This window comes from Asterias rubens, chromosome 9, assembly GCF_902459465.1.
Source record: "Asterias rubens chromosome 9, eAstRub1.3, whole genome shotgun sequence".
Lineage (NCBI taxonomy): Eukaryota > Metazoa > Echinodermata > Asteroidea > Forcipulatida > Asteriidae > Asterias > Asterias rubens.
Window position 1 is genome coordinate 18,404,664 of NC_047070.1, and position 27,720 is coordinate 18,432,383.

General features: G+C 39.6%; 1 protein-coding gene across 4 annotated transcripts in view; it reads left to right on the top strand.

The window, feature by feature from the left end:
- Positions 1–5,030, top strand: part of LOC117294584 (glycerol-3-phosphate acyltransferase 1, mitochondrial-like) — a 28,089-nt gene extending 23,059 nt beyond the window's left edge. For all 4 annotated transcript variants that reach the window (XM_033777058.1, XM_033777057.1, XM_033777059.1 and 1 more), the window contains exons 18-22: positions 284–429; positions 1,263–1,340; positions 1,885–1,998; positions 2,637–2,829; positions 3,242–5,030. In XM_033777058.1, the coding sequence (XP_033632949.1) occupies positions 284–429; positions 1,263–1,340; positions 1,885–1,998; positions 2,637–2,829; positions 3,242–3,417 (707 nt within the window). In that variant the 3' untranslated portion in view covers positions 3,418–5,030. The remainder of the gene's footprint in view (positions 1–283; positions 430–1,262; positions 1,341–1,884; positions 1,999–2,636; positions 2,830–3,241) is intronic.
- Positions 5,031–27,720: the final 22,690 nt, after the last annotated feature.

A 27,720-nucleotide genomic window follows, 5' to 3' on the forward strand; every position in this document is an offset into this window, starting at 1 on the left:
CCCCCTGGGTGCTGAGAAGCAATTACAACTCAAGAGTCTTGCTTAAGTGTCATGACGTGGATTAGAACCCACTCTCTGATAACTCAGCAACCGCAACTTAGTTCGATGAACTAAACCGTTCAGAAATGACAATTCTTAGGCTTAAGTTTTTTTCCACAGTGCCCGGGGAAAGAATTGAGTATATACATGTATGCACTAACTATCATTGTTTATCATCAATTAGAAGCCAAATTTTTAAATTCATTAGAGTGAGTTAAATGTGGATGTTTCTTCTCCTTCACAGCCAATGCCATCATGGCTGAAGCTCACCAGGAACTGCACTGTTTGACGGCCGCCAGAGACCACCGAGTGATCCTGTCCAAGGATAAAGTCATGCAGAGGGCAGCAGAACTTTGTGATCTTCTCCAGTTTGAGTTTATCTTTGTGCCTGTAAGTAGCTTGTAAAATAGTTTTTTTTCATAGACTTTAAAGGCAGTGGACACTATTGGTAATTACTCAAAATAATTATTAGCATAAAACCTTACTTGGTGGCGAGTAATGGGGAGAGGTTGATGGTATAAAACATTGTGAGAAACGTCTCCCTCTGAAGCGACATAGTTTGAGTTTGTCTTTGTGCCTGTAAGTAGCTTGTAAAATAGTTTTTTTTAGAGACTTTAGCTGACCTCCGCAGCGACTTATGTCCACGGTCTGTTACCTCATATGTAAGTCGTTTGTGTAATAGTTTTTTGAAGAGACAACAATGGAATTTCATCTTTGAAAATATTTTGCACAGGGCACTTCCATTGGAAAATTTTGAAGTCTATGGGAAACTTTTGAAGGGCACCAAGACCAAGACGTGGGGGCGATTTCACAAAGAGCTAAAATTGATTGCAACTGCAAATCAGTCGTAGTTGCTTAGTAAAGTGTAATGTCACAATACAAATCATTATGGTGATACTGAAATTTTTTCTTACGATGGATATTATTGCTTTGTGAAATCGAAATTCCAGACCTGCCTATAGATGGGTTGCAATAGGCGTCATTGACCGCCATCTTGGATGTATTTTACACGTGAAAAGTGCACAAGAGTCACGCATAGCGTGTACACGTGTGCTCTTTTCCTGTGTAAAATACATCAAATATGGTGTTTGATTACACATAGTTCAATTCATCTATAGGCAGACCATCTATTACTTCACATGTTATTTTATTCAAATTTTTGTCTGACCAGGCCGAGTTGTCTTTTTGCTTTGAAATTGTATCGTCTGTTTCTCCTTTTACAGCCATGTGGGTGTCTTCATACCAGCCTCTGCGATGCGCTGGACAGGATGACGATCAGTGACATCATCATACCAGAGAAGGTACAATATTTACTACCTCTTGGCTGCGATGCAAGATCTTAAACCATTTTCGATGAATGAATGAATGAATGAATCTCAGCAGCAAAGGGTGGGGGTTCAAATCCTGGTCATGATACTTGTGCCCTTTTTGCAAGGCACTTATACCATAATTGCCTCGTACAAATTTGGGAAAGTAGTGCAATCTACTAGCCAGGCTCCTAGTGGATGATACCCATGACTATATCCTTACAGACTTTGGAGGGGGGGGGGAGTGTTACCCAGTGTCAGCCCTAGGAGAAGGTGGCAATGCGCCCCTGTCAGTGGTTTGTTTAGGTCGACAGCTTATTCTATGACTCTATAAAAAAAAGCCTTGGATTGGTCCCTTATAAATTTAAAATTACATATGTTTTTTGCAAGTTTTACAACTTTACAAATAATCAATGCAGTGCGTCTTGGCCAAAGTCATTTCCATACCTTTTCATCTTGTTTCGATCGCACCCTTTGGTTTCTGAGAAGTTGATTCCTTAATGATCTAATGTTCTGTTGTCTTTTTCGTTGTGAGCAGGAGGTTGGTGGTGGTGGTGCAGACAGCAAGTGGGCTCAGAGAGTGGCTTCAGGATGGGATGATACTGACGATGAGGACTACGGCATCGTTGTTACTAAAGAAGAAAAAATCACGGTAAGATAGCTACCACTACACCTCTTAAGACTGCCACCCCACCCCAACCCCGCTATGCCTGGCACCCAACCCCCAACCAAATCTACAAAAGCCAATGAAGTGCTATCCATGCCTTGAATTTAATTCTAGAAGGGGCACAGCAATTTTCCACTGGTAAGGGGCACTCTATGAGCAAAATGTCAATTTGTTGTGGAATATTGCAGAGAGCACCACAGCAAAACTACAGGGCACCACTGCAATCACTTTGGGTCATTTTGAGGCGTGGCAATCTGATTAATAGTGGATGCTTTTCATTTTGCTGTTGAGCGCTTTGAGGAATGTCAATTTACATTGTGCTATATAAATACTGTTGTATTATTATATTATTATTATGGTAATGATTCTGATATCACTAACTGATTTGGGGTTAAAGAAAGAAAATTTGACTACAGCAGATATCGAACCAACAACCTTCCATTTACCGTTGCAGGGGCAATACCAATATGCAAATTATGTATTGGGTGTACATAGCACCGTGTGTAATGGTCTGTTACAGTACCACAAGCCTTGCAAAGTGATTCTATCAGTATGTCAACCCAATGCTTGATACATGAATTTAAATATGCTCTTCCACCTATTGTACCTACTCCCACTTGCAGGTGAACTCCTCCCCTGAGCCGTTGAAAAAGCTGTTGTTTCTCCAGAGCATACTGGGTCCATTGATCGAAGGGTATTGGCTGACTGCATGTAATCTGGTTCGCCTGCTGGATAGAGACTTGCCGGAGACCGAATTCTCCAGTCTTGTCAATGAATACGCAAAGGATAGAGTCGCCAGAGGGCTGGCTGTATTCTGTAAGTAACTGTACAAATTTGCCTAATTTCTTTTTGGTTTCGATACAAAGGCTACAAATTATACTGGTTTTACTTTTGTACCGCTATGTAATAAACTTAATAAACCTAAAGGTGGTCATAGATTTGGTTTTGTCAATGTAATTTGTGGGGCAAAAATGTAAAGACAAGATTCGATATAAATTGAGTTATGTGAAAGTTTCTGCTGAGTACAGTGTCTTCTAAAACCTGTATTTTCACAAGAACGTCCAATTTGTCCACATATAGCTAGGAGATGATGGGTACCATCCACATCCCTGGCTGCTGCATTCCCTTTTCTCAGACTCAAGTGTCTCAGGGTAAAAATAATTTCCAAACCATTATTCGTTTGAAGGGATTTCTTTGTTCAAACTGTGATTATTATTATTTCTTTTAGCTGAAAGCTGTGCAATGGACACACTCCGTAACGCCTGGAGGACTTACCAACACTGGAAAGTGATCGACACGTACCAAGACGCTGAGAAAGTCAAGATGATCCACCTGAAGGAGAAATATAGAAGCGAAGAGAAACTTGGCGATTTCATCGACAAAATCCAAGTTTTCTGTACGTGAAGGAGTCGGCTTCGGCTTTGTTGAATCCCTCTAAGGGTGAGAATTTGTCCAACTTGTGAGATTATGACATTGTGAATGTGTACAAAAACGGAACTGTTGGTGTACAGTGAATTGTTGAATAAGTTGTTATCGTAACCCTTTAGTGGGGAGAATTCGTCCAGCCTTAAAGTAAGTGATTAGGGAATTTTATGTGTACAAAAAAATGTTTCTTTAAAAGCTTGTTACATGATGTTTACAAACAGTTTAATCCCTCTTGTGGCGAGAGAGTGTCCAGCCTAAGAAGAAAAGTGCACACTAATTGTTTCAATGTCTTTTGCACATTATATTATGTATTTGGGATTTGTGTAGAACATTAAATAACAGTTTGTAAACAAGTTAGTGACATTTTCTTCTAGGATAAGGCCACGAAAATGGCCGAACTTTGATAAACTTGATTCGACCAGTTTCCGAGGGTTATTGTGTTATCCCCATTATTGTGAAAATAAACCCAGTTTTAAATACCCAGATTTTTGAGAAAGTAGCACAAGTAATCACAGGGTTTCCAACAAGACATTTGCTGTTCTTTTTTTACAATTGTTATATAAGGTACAAAGCTGTGACTGATTTAAAACAGTGTGCATAATTATTACCACAAAAGGTTGAATTATTATATTCCCGAAAGAGTGGTTAGTAGACTCATCAACCAAGACGATCTAGAAAATTGTATTTATGATCCCTGTCACATGAGTAGCTTTAAGGCTGTGTCACACAAGCAGTTCGACGCAATCTCCAAGAAGAGAGTTCATTCACATTTGATTGTTCACATATTTTTCTTGTGAATCATAAGACAATGTTTGAAAAATGTCTTGTGTGCTACCAGAGTACTCTGGTACCATGACAACCATGGAGCCTCCAAGTTGCCTGGAAAAATTGCCTTGTGTGCAATCCAAACTGCTTCATAAAAGTCGAACATTATTTTTGAATATTTAAGTTGAATTTTGCTTTTTGTATTTTTTGTTTACTGTTTGTTATTTTTTCTTAAAGACTACTTAAGCTGAAATTGGGTGTGCTTTTAATGGGAAATCACACATTTAAACTGAAATTTCTGGTGAATGATTTATTTTGTTGTTCGACATGTTTTATAACTGATGACGGAAGTTCTTCATCATTTACCGGAAGCAAACTGAAATTAACATGTTTAAATTCTTTAATATTTGTTTATAAAACATAAAAACCTGTGAACAAACTGATAAAAGCTGACAGCTTGGCCATTTGCTGTCACGTTATTAGTTCCTCAAATGTTTGCAGTTTGGTTGCCTAGCACCCTTTCCCTGTGCTTGTAGGGTGTCATTGCCAAGTGGTTTGAAGCATCGAATTTGATATCTGGTGGTTGAGTCATCAGAGTGTGGGTTCGAATCCCAGTCATCGCACTTAAGTCATTGAGAAAGATGCTTTACTATAATTACTTCTTTTCACCCAGGAGTATTTAAATGGGTACCTGCGAGGGTAGAGGTTGATATTGTGTGCAGGGTGTTCGGGGCGTTACAGCAGCCCAGGGCTGTGCATACTCCCCAGGGAGCTGAGAAAGATTAATAAGATGTTATTGGCCCAATGACCAGGACCCAATTTCATAGAGCTGCTTAAACACAAAAAGTAGCTTAGCACAACATAATTATGCTCACCGGAACAGGGTTACCAGCCAAAATACCATGACACATGAACAATTTTGGACTGGTGTCCTGCTCATTTCTGCTAAGCATACGCATTTTAGGCAAAACATGTTATATCCGCTTGAGCAGCTCTATGAAATTGGCCCAGGGCACTATTGTAAAGCGCATTGACACTGTTTTGTAAAATGCGCTATATAAAAACTAGTTATTTTCATTATTGTTATGACTTGACTATGGTGAGTAAGAGGGGAAAAGATAATGCCTAAGCTTTTTATTGAATGTTATGCAATATTAGGAAGAACAAAACACATACTAAAGTGAGAGTGTATCAAACCTGACAATGGAGTAATGACTTGCCGTTTATATAAATTTGTGTAGTTTTGTTGTCTTTGAATTTTATTACAAAAAAAGGGGAGCGACGTTTACCTAAACAAAGTGGTCCAGATAAAGTGACTGCTTCTCTATCATGAAAATTTAAGCACTGAAAAATTGGACGTAATTTTTTTTTTAAATCAAAATTACCCATCGATACAACAGCCCATTAGGGCAGTGGACTGGTCCACCGTATTGCATTTGTGATTGTATGTGGATACAAGGAACTTGACTAAAATGGCCACAATGTGGTGTCAAAATACAGAAAGAACCGTGTTTTTAGACCAAGGAACACAGTTATGGACCAATGCAGTTAACTTACAATGCAATTTTACAGTTTCAATTTAACCCATCTTTGAGTTTCGTATTTGGTGTGTTTTTTTGTAAGTGGATTCTTTGATAACAAATAAAATGTGCATAGCATTAAGAGATTACAGGCCAGGTGAAGTGTTTCGCTCTTGCTCTTGGCAAATTTACAATGTTATACATTGATTATGCAATGTAAGTTGTTGAACAGCTGTATAAAGTATTAACACATGTTGGTGACCTGTGGTGTCTTTCCTGTGTGAAGTGCAACTTGAATTACATACTTTAAAAACTAAAATTGTGATTAGTTAATTGATTTAAGGTTACATCAGTACCGGTAGTGTATTTTTTGATAGTTCCATTGTTAATAAGTAGGATTTGAAGTTTTCAAGGTGGGAAAGTAATTAGGATGCACAGTTTGAGGTCACACCACTGGTCAGTGATCAGGGCCCAATTTCATAGCGCTGCTAAGCACACAAAGTTGATTAGCATGAAACTTCTCCCTTGATAAAAACAGGAATGCCAACCAAATTTCCACTCGATTTTCAGGGCAAGCAAACAACAGCTGTATACCAGTAAGAAAGCAACATGCAACAAATGGAAATTTGGTTGGTAATCCTGTTTTTATCAGGGAAGAAATTTCATGCTTAGCACATTTTTGTGCTTAGCAGCGCTATGAAGTTGGGCCCAGAGCATCAACTTATTCCTCGGTCTGTGAGTTGAAAACTAACAAATCTCATTGGAGAGATATTGGTAATGGTGTACCCACTGATAATCAACCGTTAATTTTGAAGTGTGAAGATGTTTTTACTTATTATAAAGTATGTTTGAAGAAATTAATTCATACTAATGTTGACTAAAGACTGGCTCATACTTCCTGTGAATGTGAATGCGAAGTAAATATTGATGTCACAACTCTGTTTAAGCTGTGAATAATTCGCAAGAGTTGAGCACAGTTCAACTGCTGGGAATTATCAATAGCGAATTTGTGACGTCTCGCTTTGCATTCACAGGAAATATGAATTAAGCTTCATGCATATAAATCAAAATGCTACTTTGAAACAAGAGCACTTCAAATCACCTGAATTTGAGGATTACTTTTAAAAATGAGACTTCCATGCCCACAGGTTACTGTCAGTATTATTTTTCATTATTACTTTATGTTGTTTTTTAGACAAGTCTTATTAATCTTTAAAAAAGATATACACTGTTTTTTTTTTCTTCATTTGGTTAAATGCTTTTGGATATCCAGAGATGTGTTGATAAACAAGTATATTTTCTAATTGTGGAACATTTTGTGCGATACTAATAGTGTTGGAGTAAAATAAAACAGCACGTAAATAAAATAACTGGTAGTTTTGGTTGCTGATTTGTTATCAATTGTCGGACACCATGTTTTATTTAATTTAACAATTTCTCTAAACTCTGAAGACAATTCTTTTTATGATAATATTTTATATCTGAAATAAACAGTCGCATCTCCTTAAGGTGATCCCTTTGGGTGCTGTTGCCCAGGTTGTATCGTAAACTTGGGTGTTATTCCTTGCTACACTGCCGATTGTATGCCTTCTGACTGGCACCTTTGAGGAAAAAAAATGACTAAAAGGGAAGCCTTCAACATAGCTCAGTTGGAAGAGCATCAGTTGGAAGAGTGTCGTTACGTCAATCTGGAGGTCCTTGGTTAGAGTCCCACTCCCCAAATAATTTAAAGTTTACTAAGTCAGTTTCCCTTATGGTTTATTGAGGTTTATAATAAGTTATTATGTGACAATAGTTATTATGAAAATACTATCTATTGAAGATCTGATAGGGGGCCTACTCTTTTTTAATCTGTAATAATTTACAGACACATTCAAATCACTTCAGCTTAAAACAAGTTTTGGGAACTTTTCTTAAAAGGTCATACTGAAACCAGTGCAGAATGTACGGTAAGCCGTTCCCGAATTAGCGGATGTGGCTTGTTTACCGCGTTGATGGTTGAAGCACACCGACTCCTTGTAACACACTTAGCAGTAGTCGTAGTCGTAGCCATATACGGCACTCTGACGTCAGAGTGCGCGAGCCCTTTAAACCTGCGCGCGCCCACTCCGCCTTTTTCTGACTGGGTTTCCAACATGGCCAACCTGTGAACAAAAGTGGTCAAGGTAAATGTCATTTTTTCCTTCATTTCACGCACATTTTCACTCATAAATGAATACAAATATATCTTTAGGTATTTCTTGTTTGATAATTAAACCGATACTGTCGCTTAATGTCTAAGAGTTCCATAAATTTTGAGTTTTTTATTTGGTCAGCAGCGGAAATTGTTTTTAAAAGTGGCGACTTTACCCGCCGTAACGTATCACAATACACACACCAGCTTTAGTGCACACATGCGTGGATGTTTTTTTTTTAGACACTTTGCCTTTTTCGGTGAGGTTTCCCCAATTTTTGATCAGTGATTTGCTTGAGATGTTATTATTGCCTGGCAAAGAATTCCAGTCTTTAATGGTGGATGGGAAATAATTGTTGCCGTGGTTTTTGACGGAGTGAATTGTTTTACTAAATACCAGTGTATTTTACTTTTAAGTTTTATTTTAGTTAGGTAGCCTAAGCCCTATTTTCTTTTAAAGAATTTTTCCAGCCAGTGGATGGTCACAGCCCAGAACGTAGTCCACCATTGCAACAAAATTTACAACATTTAAAAATATATTTGTACCTAACTCAGGAAACTGAATTGGATAACTTTCCATATGGTGCCACCACTTTTTCACTCATTTTTACAAAAAGGGATATCTCATTGAGGTAAATTTGATACTATATTATTTCATATTGAATGAATAAGTGGTGGCGCCATACGGAAACTTTTCCATTTTGGATAACTTTCCGTATGGCGCCACCACTTTTTCACTCATTTTTACAAAAAGGGATTTATCATTGAGGTAAATAAGATACTATATTATTTCATATCGGATGAAAAAGTGGTGGCGCCATACGGAAACTTTTCCAAATTTTTTAAAATGATTGCCGGATTGGAGTGCCAGCTTTAAGGAACATGTGACATGAGTAAAAATGAGTGAAAAAGTGGTGGCGCCATACGGAAAGTTATCCAAAATTTTTGTTGTAATTATTATTATTAAAGATGCTATGTCAGATTTTGGGCCTATTTGACCCCAAAATTTGATTTAAAATTCAATAGGTATTTTGATGGGGGTCGAGAAAGTTACAAGCTTTCATTTGAGCCATTGCTCGAAAAAGTCCGCCAATTATTAGTAGCAGTGAAATAAAGGGTCAAAATTAGTTTTTGTCGGGTCTTATGTGTTTTATAAGAAACGTTTTAAATTTTTGTCATGGTTCCTGACCATTAAAAGTAAAAGTTAATTTTTTTTTTAGAGCTGGTGATACTCTTTGAATACCATTCACTCAAAAAAATCTATTTTTTAATGTTTGGGGCCAAAAATCTGACATAGCAACTTTAAAACCTTTCTTGAATTTGTCAGTTGATTTTGCACTCTGGATTGTAGACTAGTGTTCAACTCCTTTGCTGCAGTGACTGAATGTTTTATCACCCGCCTTGTTGTGGGTGCATGGGAAAGTCAGCCAGAAAGGGTTAGAGCTGGACTGTAGGTTAGGTCATGAAGAAACATAATGTAGAACGCATGACTGGTTGTGGAATGATCTGAAACCAAAACCAATAACTTGTATCAAATCACATTGGTCAAGAATTTGTTTGTAGCTTTTGGAAACCTGCACGACATGTGTGCCAAATTTAATTCCGAGTGGTGACTACCTGGAGTAGTATCTTCCACAAAATGTCCAAATAATTATTGGCTCAATGCACAAGCTTGCTCAGGGAACCATAACCTTACAAGCTTTGCTTCTTTATCGGTACCTCCACAGGTTCATGAATGTCACCTCTTAGTACTCATTTAATTAATCTTATCAAACAACTATTTCTAAGCTTCCAATTAACATTGCCTTTGGTCTGATTTTGATGGTGATTTTGATACCGTGGAAATAAACTGATTGATTGTCTGAATAACATCCATACCAGCACCAATCCTGAAGCTTGCGATTATTTGTTTCAACGGCCAGAATAATCCTTACATCATTGCAATTTGTTTGTGTTTCAGTCAGGCTAAAGCATCTCCAAAGACCTGTTAACAAGAAGATGTTCAAGGCCAGCCCATGACAAAAGAGCTACACGACTCTTTGGAAAAAGGTAAATTTACAAAACTATGTGTTCATTACTTACCCCTGACATTAAATGAAGCTCTAGTATTTGTTGTTCTTTTAATTTATAAATGAGAAGGGGGGGGGGGAAGGGGTCTTAACATTGAATTGAAATGCTAAAGTACTATTTCTACCTCCATGCATCAACACATGTGCTTTATGTTTAGACAAATATTGCCAACAAACTCACAATATTAAATAAAAATCAACGAGGACACCAGTGGGCAGACACAGTTTTGAAACTTTGAAAGAATCTTTGGATACAGACAACCAAGAATTTCCATAGGCCTAATAATAAATAGGATGATATTAAGAATAATAAAATGGGTGCAAAATTAAGAGACAAAAGGAACAATATGAACTACATGTATATCGTTTTTGAACCAAAGATATACAGTTGGAGAGGAAGGGTTACGTACTGCCATTGTTGCAAAAGTATTTGTGCACAGCAAATAGCAGGACTCATTAGTATAGCGATGTATCTTTACACGATTAATAAAAATAGATCAAAGCTCTTGCATTTCTCCAGCTCCTTTGTCGAAAATAGTTTAAATGATTTATTATACCTTGCAAATGTAATAAACAACTGTTTGTTCTTACTTTCCAAGTAGAAAACATCAGTTTAGTTATAAAATTCCAAGTCACTGTCGCTCAGAATAAACAAATTCACGCATGTGTGTGACTCTATGTCAAAACAACCATGCAGTCTGGTTCGTCCAATGCCTGAGGGAGAGAAAGCCACAGTTTCAGAGACAAGTGTTTCTATTGGCTGTTGAATTTCAATATAGCGCGTAACAAAATTTTTCATTGGTCAATTTTGCTCTACTATAAAAGTATTCAACATGACAGAAGAAATTGCTTTTCTTGCGGGAAAATGAATGGTTTTAAAAAAAAAATCAATATTTTTGTATCAAATATTTATCTAAAATTAAAACGCAAAATTTGCAATTCACTTTTTGAAATTGCATAGCAAATCATCCAAATTGCATCGCAAATTGTGATGCGATACAGGCGAAATCATTCTCAGTTTGAGCCTTTAATTTTGGTTGTCTCTTTTTCAAATTTCCATGGTTATTTGCATTTTAAACACTGTATTTTTATTTTTTTATTGTTTACTTCCTAAATGGTTTAATGGGATAATATGTTTATTGTTCATTGTCATGTGCCTTTGAACAGCTTTGCCTGGAATTGGCGCAGTATAAATCAGTTTTTATTATTATTATCATTATTATTTAGTAATTTTTAAAAGACATTGTTTTGTTAGTTAGCTTGCAGGCTGTCATCCCTCAGTTTAGTCATGGTGTGATGAATGCAACGCTGGAGCTGTCGTCTCAGCAAAAGATGTACCCCTCCCCTGATCCTACCATCCCATGGCAGAGAAGTGTTATAAAGGTTTGAATTAATGCATTCTTTCAATAACCAAAAGAGTACCATCCGCTTAAATTTAAATTACAGGATTGTTCTTTGCTGGGGGAGAAATCTTTCCTTCTGCAGGAGATTGACATGTCTTCAGACAGATGCAAGTGCGGCATCAATCAACCAGTTCAGTGTACCTTTATCAACTTCTGCTCTATCTTAATGTGTCTCTTTCAGATGGCTGCCCAGGATATCCAGCATGTCTTGTTCTGGCAAGGTGAAGCAGACAAACCATCAATACAGTTGAGATGTCTTCCTACTAGGATGGAAATGATCACCTGATGAATTGGACAGGGATCTCAACTTCTCCAGACATTCATGACGACTGACTTCCACTTGAAACTTTGGTTTGGTTGAGACATAATTTGGAGGAGCAGTCTTGACAGGTAAGGCAGTTTTCTGAAGTAAGTAAGTGATTGAATAATGGGAATGTTGCTGTTACTCTTTATTCTCATGGTATCAACAGGTGTTTGTTTTTTATCATTGTGTTTTATCAAGGGTGCTAATAAGGGCTAGGCAAACCTGCTTCTTAGATAGACTTGATTAAGTCCTGTTCTCATGCGAGCATATCGTGCCAACTAGCAAACAAATGTGATTTTACTCGGTCGTTTCTTACTTCTGCACGTTGTTATAGAATAATTTTCCCTGTCAGTAAAATATTCATTATACTCTGTGACATCACAGTGCAGAAAACATTGTTAGTGCACACGTGCGTCTAGACGTACATACTCGTGGCAACGCCCGGGGCTGGCAAACTCATCAGTAGGCAAGGGGGTGTTCGTATTATAAGTCAGTGAATTGCACTTTCCAAATATTCAAAGTTCCAATTTTGCAATCTATATCAACCCAAATGTATGTTACAATGATCTAACTTGAATTCAAATGATCATTGAGCTTTCTTTTTATACTTAATTGGTTATTCAAAAACGTATTTCAATCCTAAACTAAGTAATTAACCCCACAAATAACGAATGAACAAGTTCTTTTTGAACGCGTTTGATTGGAAAACACAAATTATGCAGCAATGTTTACATATGCATTTTAAGTAAGCGAATAAATTTACATATCAGGAATGTTTAAATGCTTTTTTCATGTTGCCTTGCCTCATTTTTGAGCTCTTTATTTTTCGGGTCGCTGTCTTGTTTCTTAATTTTTGTTGCTCTTTTGTATTTTTAAAAATGGTATTGTATATTTTATTGCTGTTTCGTTGCTTTTGGTATTCCTCTAAGTTTTTTAAGTTCTAATGTGTTTGTGATTTTAATGGTTTATTTTTATTGTTCATTGCGCCTTTGATCTGTGTTGCATTCCCTCACTTGTTAGCCTTTAAGTTTGGTTGTCTCTTTTTCTAATTTCCTTGGTTATTTGCATTTTAAACACTGTATTTTTATTTGTTATTGTTTACCATGTTTCCTTCCTATATGGTTTAATGGTTTATATTTTATTGTTCATTGTCATGTGCCTTTGAACAGCTTTGCCTGGACTTGGCGCAGTATAAATAAGTTTTTATCATTATTATTATTATTTATAAAATGCGGGATTATCAAGTTTTGCAGTAATTTTTAAAAGACATTGTTTTGATAGTTATCTTGCAGGCTGTCATCCCTCAGTGTAGTCACGGTGTGGTTAATGCAATGCTGGAGCTGTCATCTCAGCAAAAGATGTACCCTCCCCTGATCCTACCATCCCATGACAGAGCAGTGTTATAAAGGTTTGAATTAATGCATTCTTTCAATAACCAAAAGAGTACAATCCACTTAAATTCAAATTACAGATTGTTTTTTAATCAGGGAGAAATCTTTTCTTCTGCAGAAGTTTGACATGTCTTCAAACAGATGCAAGTGTGGCATCCATCAAACAGTTCAGTGTACCTTTATCAACTCTTGGTCTTAAGTAATTTTCTCTTTCACATGGCTGCCCAGGATATCCACCACGTCTTGTTCTGGCAAGGTGAAGTAGAGGAACCATTCATATAGTTGAGATGTCTTCCTACCAGGATGGAAATGATCACCGGATGCATCGGACAGGGATCTCGACTTCTCCAGACATTCATGCAGCAGACTTCCACTTGAACCTTTGGTGTGGCTGAGACATAATTTGAAGGAGCAGTGTTGACAGGTAAGGCAGTTTACTGAATTAAGTAAGTGATTAAATAATGGGATTGTTGCTGTTACTCTTTATTCTCATGGTATCAATACTCAACAGGTGTTTGTTTGTTATCATTGTGTTTTTATCATTGTGCCCCACAAATAACAAACGAACAAGTTCTTTTTGAACGCGTTTGATTGGACAACAAAAATTATGCAGCAATGTTTACATATATGCATAAGTAAGTGAATAAATTTACATATTAGGAAACATAGTTAGTTTAAATTCTTTTTCATGTTGCCTTGTCTCAGATTTGGGCTCTTAATTTTTCGGGTCGTCACTTTCGTTTCTTAATTTTTGTCGCTCTCTTTTAAAAGAAAATGGTATTATATATTTTAATGCTGCTTCGTTGCTTTTTGTATTCCTTTAAGTATTTTCGTTCTAATGTGTTTGTGATTTTAATGGATTATTTTTATTGTTCATTGCGCCTTTGATCTGTGTTCCATTCCCTCACTTGTTAGCCTTTAATTTTGGTTGTCTCTTTTTTTAATTTCCTTGGTTATTTGCATTTTAAACACTGTGTATTTTTATTTGTTATCGTTTACCATGTTTCCTTCCTATATGATTTAATGGTTTATATTTTATTGTTCATTGTCATGTGCCTTGGAACAGATTTGCCTGGAATTGGCACAGTATAAATAATTTATTATTATTATTATCATCATTATTAATAAAATGCAGGATAGTCAAGTTTTGCAGTAATTTTTAAAAGACATTGTTTTGTTAGTTACCTTGCAGGCTGTCATCCCTCAGTATAGTCATGGTGTGGTGAATGCAATGCTGGAGCTGTCGTCTCAACCTTTCCCCTGATCCTACAATCGCATGACAGAGAAGTATTACAATTTGATTCAATGCATTCTTACAATAACCAAAAGAGTACAATCCACTTAAATTCAAATTGCAAGATTGTTCTTTAATCGGGGAGAAATCTTTCCTTCTGCAGAAGATTGACATATCTTGAGACAGATGCAAGTGTGGCATCCACCAAACAGTTCAATGTACCTTCATTAACTCTTGCTCTATCGTAATTTGTTCTTTCAGATGGCTGCCCAGGATATCCAGCACGTCTTGTTCTGGCAAGGTGAAATAGACGAACCATCAATACAGTTGAGATGTCTTCCTACTAGGATGGAAATGATCACCAGATGCATCAAACAGGGATCTCGACTTCTCCAGACATTCACGATGACAGACTTGCACTTGAACCTTTGGTTCGGCTGAGACATAATTTGGAGGAGCAGTCTTGACAGGTAAGGCAGTTTACTGAATTAAGTCAGTGATTAAATAATGGGTTTGTGGCTGTTACTTTTTATTCTCATGGTACAATACTCAACAGGTGTTTTGTCATTGTGTTTTATCAAGGGTGCTAAGGGCTAGGCAAACCTGCTTCTTGGGTAGCCCTACTGAGTAACCAAACCACTAATGTACATATTTTTTGTCAAAATTTATGCAGGCTTTGAAAAATTTACAGCTAACTGGAGGTAATTTGGGGAGACCAAAGTTATGCAAGGTCTGCAACCCAAATGTTGATAACTTGGACACAAAAACAAGACCAATGCCCCAATGGAATGCTTAGCAAAAACACTCTGAAATTCTGTGGAGTATGTAATTAATTATCTCAGCTTTTTTTGTCGTTGCAGGTGATAAGTGTGGACCATCTTCAAGGACTGGCATGAGGCAAAGTCTTGGTAAAGTATTACAACTAATTCAAAGATGCTTGTATGTTTGGCAATCATTTGCAGTTTGACATTACAGACTGGGCATAGTTTTTTCTTTAAGGTTTTATAATAATGTAATAAGTGTCTGAAATGCCATTTTAAAGTTTTCTAAAGAATTGTCATAAAAAAAACATTTAATCTGATTTTTTTTCCTTCCTTTTTTTCCTGTGGGGTGGGGTTTGAAAGATTTTGGGAAGGTATTTGGGAAAGTATTTTTGAAGCTGCATTTTGAACCCTAATATCAAAACAATTTTTTAGCTGTTGGTGATTTAAATTGTGCATGCCATTTGCTGGATTAGTTTCATTCTGAGAGCTCATCGATAAACCATTTTGTTGTTGCTTTCAATGCTTTGTCTCGATACAAAACTAAAAAACACATTCCATAGATGGAAGCAAGTTAACTGTTTAAATAATGGATAATGTTCTCATGTTGCAAATTGTGTGATTTGTTTGTAGTGTGGTCAGGCTTCACATCTCTGGAGCTCTATGGCAACATCCCTCCACGAGAGTCTGTGGCGTTTCGGACATCAAGGGGTCGCCTGACTGAGTGAGTGTGTGTTAACATCTCCGGAGACATCTACCTGTCGCCAATTTAATCTGCAAGACCAGTCCACAAATGATGAGCTGCGCATTCTCCAGTAAAAGGTGAATTTCCTAAAAGAATACTTTCAACATTTGAACTGGTCCCAAATGAAACTCTGTTATAGTTGTGCAGAATGTTTGTTATTTCTGTGATTTACCCATAGGTTAACTTCAATTTCTAATCACCAAGAGTTAATGGGCTTGGTGGTGTGTGTTTTAAACAGTTTGGGAAAAGTCCTTTAGGTTCTTGTATGTTAAACACCGGTATCAATACAATTTCTTACTTTTGACATTTGCTAGATTAGTTTAATTTAAAAAATTATTTTCACTGTTTCATTAGTTTCATTATTTTAATTGCAACAATCAAAACGTTCATGAGGTGCATGAGTTCCTCAATTAATTTTCTTGCTGCTTTGAAATTAATGAGTTATCTTCATTTAAGTTTGACCAAAAGATAAATTCAGAGAATAGCAAACTATCTAAAATCCGGCTATTTCAATGATGAATCAAGGAAGGTAGTGGAAGCACTTAAAGGTTAACTATAACTGCATGAAAACAAATCCATGAGCTTTTGTAGCAACAACTACGTCATCATATTTGTTGCTACAAAGCTAATGCAGTTTGTTATTTAACTAGTCTATATGTGCTACGTAACCTTTACCTTTCTTGCTTAGTGGCCATACTAGCATGGCTACCTCTATCATTGTTGCTACAAAGCTAATGCAGTTTGTTATGTAACTAGTCTATATGTGCTACGTAACCTTTACCTTTCTTGCTTAGTGGCCATACTAGCATGGCTACCTCTATCATTGTTGCTACAAAGCTAATGCAGTTTGTTATTTAACTAGTCTATATGTGCTACGTAACCTTTACCTTTCTTGCTTAGCGGCCATACTAGCATGGCTACCTCTATCATTGTTGCTACGAAGCTAATGCAGTTTGTTATGTAACTAGTCTATATGTGCTACGTAACCTTTACCTTTCTTGCTTAGCGGCCATACTAGCATGGCTACCTCTATCATTGTTGCTACAAAGCTAATGCAGTTTGTTATGTAACTAGTCTATATGTGCTACGCAACCTTTACCTTTCTTGCTTAGCGGCCATACTAGCATGGCTACCTCTATCATTGTTGCTACAAAGCTAATGCAGTTTGTTATGTAACTAGTCTATATGTGCTACGCAACCTTTACCTTTCTTGCTTAGTGGCCATACTAGCATGGCTACCTCTATCATTGTTGCTACAAAGCTAATGCAGTTTGTTATGTAACTAGTCTATATGTGCTACGTAACCTTTACCTTTCTTGCTTAGTAGCCATACTACCATGGCTACCTCTATCATTGTTGCTACAAAGCTAATGCAGTTTGTTATTTAACTAGTCTATATGTGCTACGCAACCTTTACCTTTCTTGCTTAGCGGCCATACTAGCATGGCTACCTCTATCATTGTTTAAGTGACTTCTTAAACACTAAATTTTGCAATTTGTTTGTGTTTCAGTCAGGCTTAGCATCTCCAAAGACATCAACCTGTAGACAAGTAAATGTCCAAGACCAGCCTAAGATAAAAGAGCTACACCCTCCAGCAAACATGGCAAAAGGTAAATTTACAAAACTATACGCGTATCATTTACCCCTGACACTAAATGGAAATCTAATATTCGTTGCTCTTTAATCAATGCCTTAAAATTGATGCCCTCTGGTGGTATGTCATTAGTTGTCAATCTGTCATTGGTGCCATCCCGATTCCATCTTTCCAACAAGCAGATGAAGTATCTACACTGTCCTTATCATTTTATGCCTTGGTTAAAGAAATCGTTTTTCTTTATCCAGTGGTCCATCCCTGCTATGTTTCCCAAATTAAATGTCTACCATCAAATCACTGCCATCCATTGCAATGGTGCTCCAATAGTCACATAATGGTTTACTAGTGAGTAAATCCATTGGTTGTTCTTATGGGTAATTCTGCACCATCGACCATCGGTGCTGGTAGTTGTGGGTTATCCTTCGCCCAAACTTTCTCATTGAATGGGCCATGTGCCCCTCCTCTCCATCGAGGGGCAATGGTTTGATCCAGCGATCCTCCTCCAGCAAAATGGAACTTTTGTGATGTTCCAATATGCTCTTCTGTCTGTCATTGGTCCAACCAATCCGGCACAGGTGATAGTGGGATATTCTTTGTCCCACTACCCTCTATATGTTGGCATTGAGCATCTCCCTTCCATGTGATGGTTGGGTCTGTTTTATCCTTTTACAGCGAACTAGGTCTTTGATCAAGTCCACATTTGCTCTTCTGTCCGGCATTGGTCCGACCAATCCGGCACAGGTGATAGTGAGATATTCTTTGTCTCGCTACCCTCTATATGTTGGCTTTGCGCCTCTCCCATCCATGCTATGATGGTTGGGTCCCTTAATCCTTCTAAAGCAAACTTGGACTTTGATCAAGTCCTCATTTGCTCTTGTGTCCGGCATTGGTCCGACCAATCCGGCACAGGTGATAGTGACATATTCTTTGTCTCGCTACCCTCTATATGTTGGCTTTGCGCCTCTCTCATCCATGCTATGATGGTTGGGTCCCTTAATCCTTCTATAGCAAACTTGTACTTTGATCAAGTCCACATTTGCTCTACTGGCCAGCATTGGTCCGACCAATCCGGCACAGGTTATAGTGAGATATTCTTTGTCTCGCTACCCTCTGCATGTTGGCTTTGCGCCTCTCTCATCCATGCTATGATGGTTGGGTCCCTTAATCCTTCTATAGCAAACTTGTACTTTGATCAAGTCCTCATTTGCTCTTGTGTCCGGCATTGGTCCGACCAATCCGGCACAGGTGATAGTGAGATATTCTTTGTCTCGCTACCCTCTGTATGTTGGCTTTGCGCCTCTCTCATCCATGCTATGATGGTTGGGTCCCTTAATCCTTCTATAGCAAACTTGTACTTTGATCAAGTCCTCATTTGCTCTTGTGTCCGGCATTGGTCCGACCAATCCGGCACAGGTGATAGTGACATATTCTTTGTCTCGCTACCCTCTGCATGTTGGCTTTGCGCCTCTCTCATCCATGCTATGATGGTTGGGTTCCTTAATCCTTCTATAGCAAACTTGTACTTTGATCAAGTCCTCATTTGCTCTTGTGTCCGGCATTGGTCTGACCAATCCGGCACAGGTGATAGTGAGATATTCTTTGTCTCGCTACCCTCTATATGTTGGCTTTGCGCCTCTCTCATCCATGCTATGATGGTTGGGTCCCTTAATCCTTCTATAGCAAACTTGTACTTTGATCAAGTCCTCATTTGCTCTTGTGTCCGGCATTGGTCCGACCAATCCGGCACAGGTGATAGTGAGATATTCTTTGTCTCGCTACCCTCTATATGTTGGCTTTGCGCCTCTCTCATCCATGCTATGATGGTTGGGTCCCTTAATCCTTCTATAGCAAACTTGGACTTTGATCAAGTCCTCATTTGCTCTTCTGGCCGGCATTGGTCCAACCAATCCGGCACAGGTTATAGTGAGATATTCTTTGTCCCACTACCCTCTATATATTGGCTTTGCGCCTCTCCCATCCATGCTATGATGGTTGGGTCCCTTAATCCTTTTACAGCAAACTGGGACTTTGATCAAGTCCTCATTTGCTCTTGTGTCCGGCATTGGTCCGACCAATCCGGCACAGGTGATAGTGACATATTCTTTGTCTCGCTACCCTCTATATGTTGGCTTTGCGCCTCTCTCATCCATGCTATGATGGTTGGGTCCCTTAATCCTTCTATAGCAAACTTGTACTTTGATCAAGTCCACATTTGCTCTACTGGCCAGCATTGGTCCGACCAATCCGGCACAGGTTATAGTGAGATATTCTTTGTCTCGCTACCCTCTGCATGTTGGCTTTGCGCCTCTCTCATCCATGCTATGATGGTTGGGTCCCTTAATCCTTCTATAGCAAACTTGTACTTTGATCAAGTCCTCATTTGCTCTTGTGTCCGGCATTGGTCCGACCAATCCGGCACAGGTGATAGTGAGATATTCTTTGTCTCGCTACCCTCTGTATGTTGGCTTTGCGCCTCTCTCATCCATGCTATGATGGTTGGGTCCCTTAATCCTTCTATAGCAAACTTGTACTTTGATCAAGTCCACATTTGCTCTACTGGCCAGCATTGGTCCGACCAATCCGGCACAGGTTATAGTGAGATATTCTTTGTCTCGCTACCCTCTGCATGTTGGCTTTGCACCTCTCTCATCCATGCTATGATGGTTGGGTCCCTTAATCCTTCTATAGCAAACTTGGACTTTGATCAAGTCCTCATTTGCTCTTCTGGCCGGCATTGGTCCAACCAATCCGGCACAGGTGATAGTGAGATATTCTTTGTCTCGCTACCCTCTGCATGTTGGCTTTGCGCCTCTCTCATCCATGCTATGATGGTTGGGTCCCTTAATCCTTCTATAGCAAACTTGTACTTTGATCAAGTCCTCATTTGCTCTTGTGTCCGGCATTGGTCCGACCAATCCGGCACAGGTGATAGTGAGATATTCTTTGTCTCGCTACCCTCTATATGTTGGCTTTGCGCCTCTCTCATCCATGCTATGATGGTTGGGTCCCTTAATCCTTCTATAGCAAACTTGTACTTTGATCAAGTCCACATTTGCTCTACTGGCCAGCATTGGTCCGACCAATCCGGCACAGGTTATAGTGAGATATTCTTTGTCTCGCTACCCTCTGCATGTTGGCTTTGCGCCTCTCTCATCCATGCTATGATGGTTGGGTCCCTTAATCCTTCTATAGCAAACTTGTTCTTTGATCAAGTCCACATTTGCTCTACTGGCCAGCATTGGTCCGACCAATCCGGCACAGGTTATAGTGAGATATTCTTTGTCTCGCTACCCTCTGTATGTTGGCTTTGCGCCTCTCTCATCCATGCTATGATGGTTGGGTCCCTTAATCCTTCTATAGCAAACTTGGACTTTGATCAGGTCCTCATTTGCTCTTGTGTCCGGCATTGGTCCGACCAATCCGGCACAGGTGATAGTGAGATATTCTTTGTCTCGCTACCCTCTGCATGTTGGCTTTGCGCCTCTCTCATCCATGCTATGATGGTTGGGTCCCTTAATCCTTCTATAGCAAACTTGTACTTTGATCAAGTCCTCATTTGCTCTTGTGTCCGGCATTGGTCCGACCAATCCGGCACAGGTGATAGTGAGATATTCTTTGTCTCGCTACCCTCTATATGTTGGCTTTGCGCCTCTCTCATCCATGCTATGATGGTTGGGTCCCTTAATCCTTCTCAAGCAAACTTGGACTTTGATCAAGTCCTCATTTGCTCTTGTGTCCGGCATTGGTCCGACCAATCCGGCACAGGTTATAGTGAGATATTCTTTGTCCCACTACCCTCTATATATTGGCTTTGCGCCTCTCCCATCCATGCTATGATGGTTAGGTCCCTTAATCCTTCTATAGCAAACTGGGACTTTGATCAAGTCCTCATTTGCTCTTGTGTCCGGCATTGGTCCGACCAATCCGGCACAGGTGATAGTGAGATATTCTTTGTCTCGCTACCCTCTCTATGTTGGCTTTGCGCCTCTCTCATCCATGATATGATGGTTGGGTCCCTTAATCCTTCTATAGCAAACTGGGACTTTGATCAAGTCCTCATTTGCTCTACTGTCCGGCATTGGTCCGACCAATCCGGCACAGGTGATAGTGAGATATTCTTTGTCTCGCTACCCTCTATATGTTGGCTTTGCGCCTCTCCCTTCCATGCTATGATGGTTGGGTCCCTTAATCCTTCTCAAGCAAACTTGGACTTTGATCAAGTCCTCATTTGCTCTTCTGGCCGGCATTGGTCCAACCAATCCGGCACAGGTTATAGTGAGATATTCTTTGTCCCACTACCCTCTATATATTGGCTTTGCGCCTCTCTCATCCATGCTATGAAGGTTGGGTCCCTTAATCCTTTTACAGCAAACTGGGACTTTGATCAAGTCCTCATTTGCTCTTGTGTCCGGCATTGGTCCGACCAATCCGGCACAGGTGATAGTGAGATATTCTTTGTCTCGCTACCCTCTATATGTTGGCTTTGCGCCTCTCTCATCCATGCTATGATGGTTGGGTCCCTTAATCCTTCTATAGCAAACTGGGACTTTGATCAAGTCCTCATTTGCTCTTGTGTCCGGCGTTGGTCCGACCAATCCGGCACAGGTGATAGTGAGATATTCTTTGTCTCGCTACCCTCTGTATGTTGGCTTTGCGCCTCTCCCTTCCATGCTATGATGGTTGGGTCCCTTAATCCTTCTAAACCAAACTTGGACTTTGATCAAGTCCTCATTCGCTCTTCTGGCCGGCATGGTCTGGCCGGCATTGGTCCAACCAATCCGGCACAGGTTATAGTGAGATATTCTTTGTCTCGCTACCCTCTATATGTTGGCTTTGCGCCTCTCTCATCCATGCTATGATGGATGGGTCCCTTAATCCTTCTATAGCAAACTTGGACTTTGATCAAGTCCTCATTTGCTCTTCTGGCCAGCATTGGTCCGACCAATCCGGCACAGGTGATAGTGAGATATTCTTTGTCTCGCTACCCTCTGTATGTTGGCTTTGGGCCTTTCTCATCCATGCTATGATGGTTGGGTCCATTAATCCTTTTACAGCAAACTGGGACTTTGATCAAGTCCTCATTTGCTCTTCTAGCAGGCATTGGTCCAACCAATCCGGCACAGGTGATAGTGAGATATTCTTTGTCTCGCTACCCTCTGTATGTTGGCTTTGCGCCTCTCCCCTCCATGCTATGATGGTTGGGTCCCTTAATCTTTCTAAAGCAAACTTGGACTTTGATCAAGCCCTCATTTGCTCTTGTGTCCGGCATTGGTCCGACCAACTCGGCACAGGTGACAGTGAGATATTCTTTGTCTCGCTACCCTCTGTATGTTGGCTTTGCGCCCTTCTCATCCATGCTATGATGGTTGGGTCCCTTAATCCTTCTAAAGCAAGCTTGGACTTTGATCAAGTCCTCATTTGCTCTTGTGTCCAGCATTGGTCCGACCAATCCAGCACAGGTGATAGTAAGATATTCTTTGTCTCGCTACCCTCTGTATGTTGGCTTTGCGCCTCTCCCATCCATGCTATGATGGTTGGGTCCCTTAATCCTTCTAAAGAGAACTTGGACTTTGATCAAGTCCACATTTGCTCTTCTGTCAAGCATTGGTCCAACCAATCCAGCACAGGTGATAGTGAGATATTCTTTGTCTCGCTACCCTCTGTATGTTGGCTTTGCGCCTCTCCCATCCATGCTATGATGGTTGGGTCCCTTAATCCTTCTAAAGTAAACTTGGACTTTGATCAAGTCCTCATTTGCTCTTTTATCCGGCATTGGTCCGACCAATCCGGCACAGGTGATAGTGAGATATTCTTTGTCTCGCAACCCTCTGTATGTTGGCTTTGCGCCTCTCTCATCCATGCTATGATGGTTGGGTCCCTTAATCCTTCTAAAGTAAACTTGGACTTTGATCAAGTCCTCATTTGCTCTTGTGTCCGGCATTGGTCCGACCAATCCGGCACAGGTGATAGTGAGATATTCTTTGTCTCGCTACCCTCTGTATGTTGGCTTTGCGCCTCTCCCTTCCATGTGATGGTTGGGTCCCTTAATCCTTCTAAAGCAAACTTGGACTTTGATCAAGTCCACATTTGCTCTTGTGTCCGGCATTGGTCCGACCAATCCGGCACAGGTGATAGTGAGATATTATTTGTCCCACTACCCTCTATATGTTGGCTTTTTGCCTCTCCCCTCCTTGCTACGATGGTTGGGTCCTTTGATTCTTCTTTAATAGCAAACCTTCGACTATGATCAAGTCCACGTTTGCTGGTCTGTCTGGCACTGGTCCAACCAACCGAGACATGTGATAGTGCGGAATCCTTCACCCCACTACCCTCCATGTGTTGGCTTTGGGCCTCTCCCTTCCATGCTGTAATGGTTGGGTTATTTTTTCTTCCTCCAGCAAAATGGGACTTTGATATAGTCTTCATTTGCTCTTCTGTCCGGCGTTGGTCCGACCAACCCTGGCATAGGTGAAACTGGGAATCCTTTGCCCCACTACTCTCTTTATCTTGGCTCTTCGCCTCTCCCTTCATGCTGTGATGGTTGTGTCCTTTAATACTTTTTCAAGCTCAATCCAGTCAAATGAAATGTCTAAACTTTAAGTTGTACATGCTTTCATTCAGTAAAATTATAAACGCAGAAAACTGTACAAGACGTGATCTGTGTGCAGCACGTCGGGCGAATACGTGTATGTTTTAAAGTTTGTGAAGAAATTGCAAAAGCCTGAGCACACACTTTTGGTACTGTGCCAGTAGATAAAACCACTTGTTAGAGCAATACACTTTTGGGCACTTTGTGAAAACACAATTCTTGGTTGTGGCTGTTTTTTTCTCCCTTTTGGTAAAACGTTCTAGGTGTGAGCTTTTGACTTTTGGTGTAAACACAAAAGGCAGAGCACTCATGTTTGATGCTCCGGCAGCAGTATCTTCAATGCGAGCGCATGAAAAAACAAGCTTTTTAGCTCTTCGTGAAAATTCGATTCGATTTTCTTGAGGTTTGTGTCTTTCATCAACGTGGAAAAATCCTTTGAGAAACTGCTGAAGACATATGTCTGGTGAGTACCTTTCGATGCTTTCAACGTTTATTTATTTTTGGCTTAATGAAAAACACTAATGACCAAATTATAGAAGAATGCATTTTATTTACTAATGGGAATTTCAAAGAAAATGCATTTTTTGCATTTTACCTGCATTTGGGTAGCTTTGCAGCTTCCAAAGGCATTGACTGGTAAACAATTAGATGTCTAAGCCTAGCCTCAATTTTTATGAGATGGACTCTCCTTGATCTTGTGGGGTTTTTCTAAATGATAATATAAAAATATATTCGCAATTATTAGGAAATCATTAACCCCTGTTAAGCCGAAAACCAAACACAATGTACCTGAAGACAAGCAGAAATACTGTTCGAAACGTCAAGACCCAATCGCCTCTTTTCAGAGCTAACACTCACCCTAAGAGATTTTTACATGGTTGTACCCGCAAGTTTACTATTTATTAATGTACATACAAATTACTGATCATAACAACTAACACAAAAACTTATTATATAGCGACCAATACAAACAAATTTTTCTTATTTAGAAAGATATAATATTTTAGTTCCGTTAAGTTTTGCTACTAACATCTTAAAAGAAATAGCTCTCTAAGATTTTATCACTAACAACAAATGTACACAATGCAGTGGTATTTTAATAATATATATAAACAAAATTAATTATTAAACATGTTAAATTATTCTAACTGCACTAAGTGTTTGGTAGCTATACATGCTACTAACATCTAAAAAGAAATAGCTCTCTAAGATTTAATGACTAACAAAAAAAGGACTTATTACAAAAGTATTTGATTATATATATTATTAAAAATGAATGATTTAAAATGTTAAATTTATATAAGTTGGACTCTACTTGATCTTGTGTTTTTTCCCTAAATGATACTAATAAATGTATTCATAATTGTTATGAAATCATTAACCCCGCGGGTTAAGAAGAAAACCATACACAATGTACTTGATTCAAACTTGTTAAAATATTGTCAGTTCAGAAAAGGTTTTTAATCAACCCTGCATGAGATTTTGCACACTGTTGGCTTACAAATGTATTTTGTATTTTTTCCTTTCAGGGTCAGAGATGAAGCTCCTAGTTCCCTGAAATAAAGTGCAGAGGGAATCTCCTCTACTGACATCTTGAAGGCTGCAGGGTACGCATATCAAAACATCAGACTCGTCAAGACATCTTTAAAGCAGTTCATCTATAGATCATGAAAGAACAATCCAGCAATTAGTTGTCATCAATATTGAGACATTGTAAATATTTTGATATTGATAATGTTTGTAATCGTCCTATAGTGGGCTGTTTTATTTGTAGCACCATAAGTACACCATAAGCAAGCAAGCACAAATGCGTTTTTTTATGCTATGAAATTAGCGAGTGCGGCGGTCGAAAGGAATTGACGGAGGAGTGCGGCGGTCGAAAGGAATTGACAGAGGAGTGCGGCGGTCGAAAGGAATTGACGGAGGAGTGCGGCGGTCGAAAGGAATTGACGGAGGAGTGCGGCGGTCGAAAGGAATTGACGGAGGAGTGCGGCGGTCGAAAGGAATTGACGGAGGAGTGCGGCGGTCGAAAAGGGACCTGGACACGTGCACGTGGCATGTGGGGTCCTACTTCCGGCTCGGGCCACTGGGTGGTTGATCTTAAAGGTGCATTTGGGCTCCTCATCTGTCAGGATGGTGCCGGTGTTATCAGAAGTATGGTTGACCAACGGAAGTAGTCCCTAGTCCTTTCAACTAGGGACCGCGTTACTAAGAGTAGGGAGGCTGTCCTGGCGCCGAAGTTGGGACAGTGGACCGGACCCGTCCCCTTAAGGGGCGGTGCAATTGGCTCTTACGATCTCAGAAAGCGCGTGGGGCCGGTATCCTGGAACCTGCACGATGGTAGCCCTGCTAATTGAACTAAGCTAACCAGGATGACAATCAGCAAAATCTGATGACAAAAAAATGCTTGCGATGGTGTACTTATGTATAATGGTGTGCTTTAAATATAAATGATTTGTAGAATGTATTGAACATAAATTACGTCAATTGTGGGAGAGTGTTGAAGGTATGTCACCCCAGTATGATGTCTTGCAGTGTATCCCATTATAGTCTGTCTCCTATCATGGGAGTGTCAGCTCCTATAATGGTGACATTGCGAGAATGCACTTATCATGCGAAGGTGCATGCCACTTCTGCAGTAATGCGGAGGTGTGTGCCGCTTCTGCCTTGTGCTGAAGTAGTGCTGCTTCTTCACGGTCAAACTCCTTTGGACTCGGGAAAAGATAGCCCATCAGTTAACTATGTTGAAGAAATCCCCCATGAAAGAAAACAAATGATGATGCAATTAACCCCCTTTAATAGATGACTAAGTGTTGAAGGCATGTCACCCCAGTATGATGTCTTACAGTGTATCCCATTATAGTCTGTCTCCTATCATGGGAGTGTCAGCTCCTATAATGGTGACATTGCGAGAATGCACTTATCATGCGAAGGTGCATGCCACTTCTGCAGTAATGCGGAGGTGTGTGCCGCTTCTGCCTTGTGCTGAAGTAGTGCTGCTTCTTCACGGTCAAACTCCTTTGGACTCGGGAAAAGATAGCCCATCAGTTAACTATGTTGAAGAAATCCCCCATGAAAGAAAACAAATGATGATGCAATTAACCCCCTTTAATAGATGACTAAGTGTTGAAGGCATGTCACCCCAGTATGATGTCTTGCAGTGTATCCCATTATAGTCTGTCTCTTATCATGGGAGTGTCAGCTCCTATAATGGTGACATTGTGAGAATGCACTTATCATGCGAAGGTGCGTGCCGCTTCTGCATTGATGCGGAGGTGCTTGCCGCTTCTGCATTGATGCGAAGGTGCGTGCTACTTCTGCCTTGTGCGGAGGTGTGTGCTACTTCTGCCTTGTGCGGAGGTGCGTGCTACTTCTGCCTTGTGCGGAGGTGTGTGCTGCTTCTGCACAGTCAAGATCCAGAACTATTAGATCAAAAGAAGTTAACAAGACTGTGATAATGATAATGATACTGAAAAATGATAAATTTATACACAATAAACGTCAAAGACGACAATTAAATAATAAAAAATTAAAAGAGGAATGCAAAAGGTTCCTGTGTGGTTTGCTTTTAGAGTGTTTAATTTTGTCCATTTATTTTGTCCTTTTATTGAAGTGTCTTGTGTCTCTTTTTTTTCGGTAAAAAAATACGAGGCGATTTTTCTTGAAGCGAGGCAGCTGCTGATGGGTTGAAGCGTGAGTCAGGCGGGTTGAAGCGTGAGTCGGGCGGAAAATA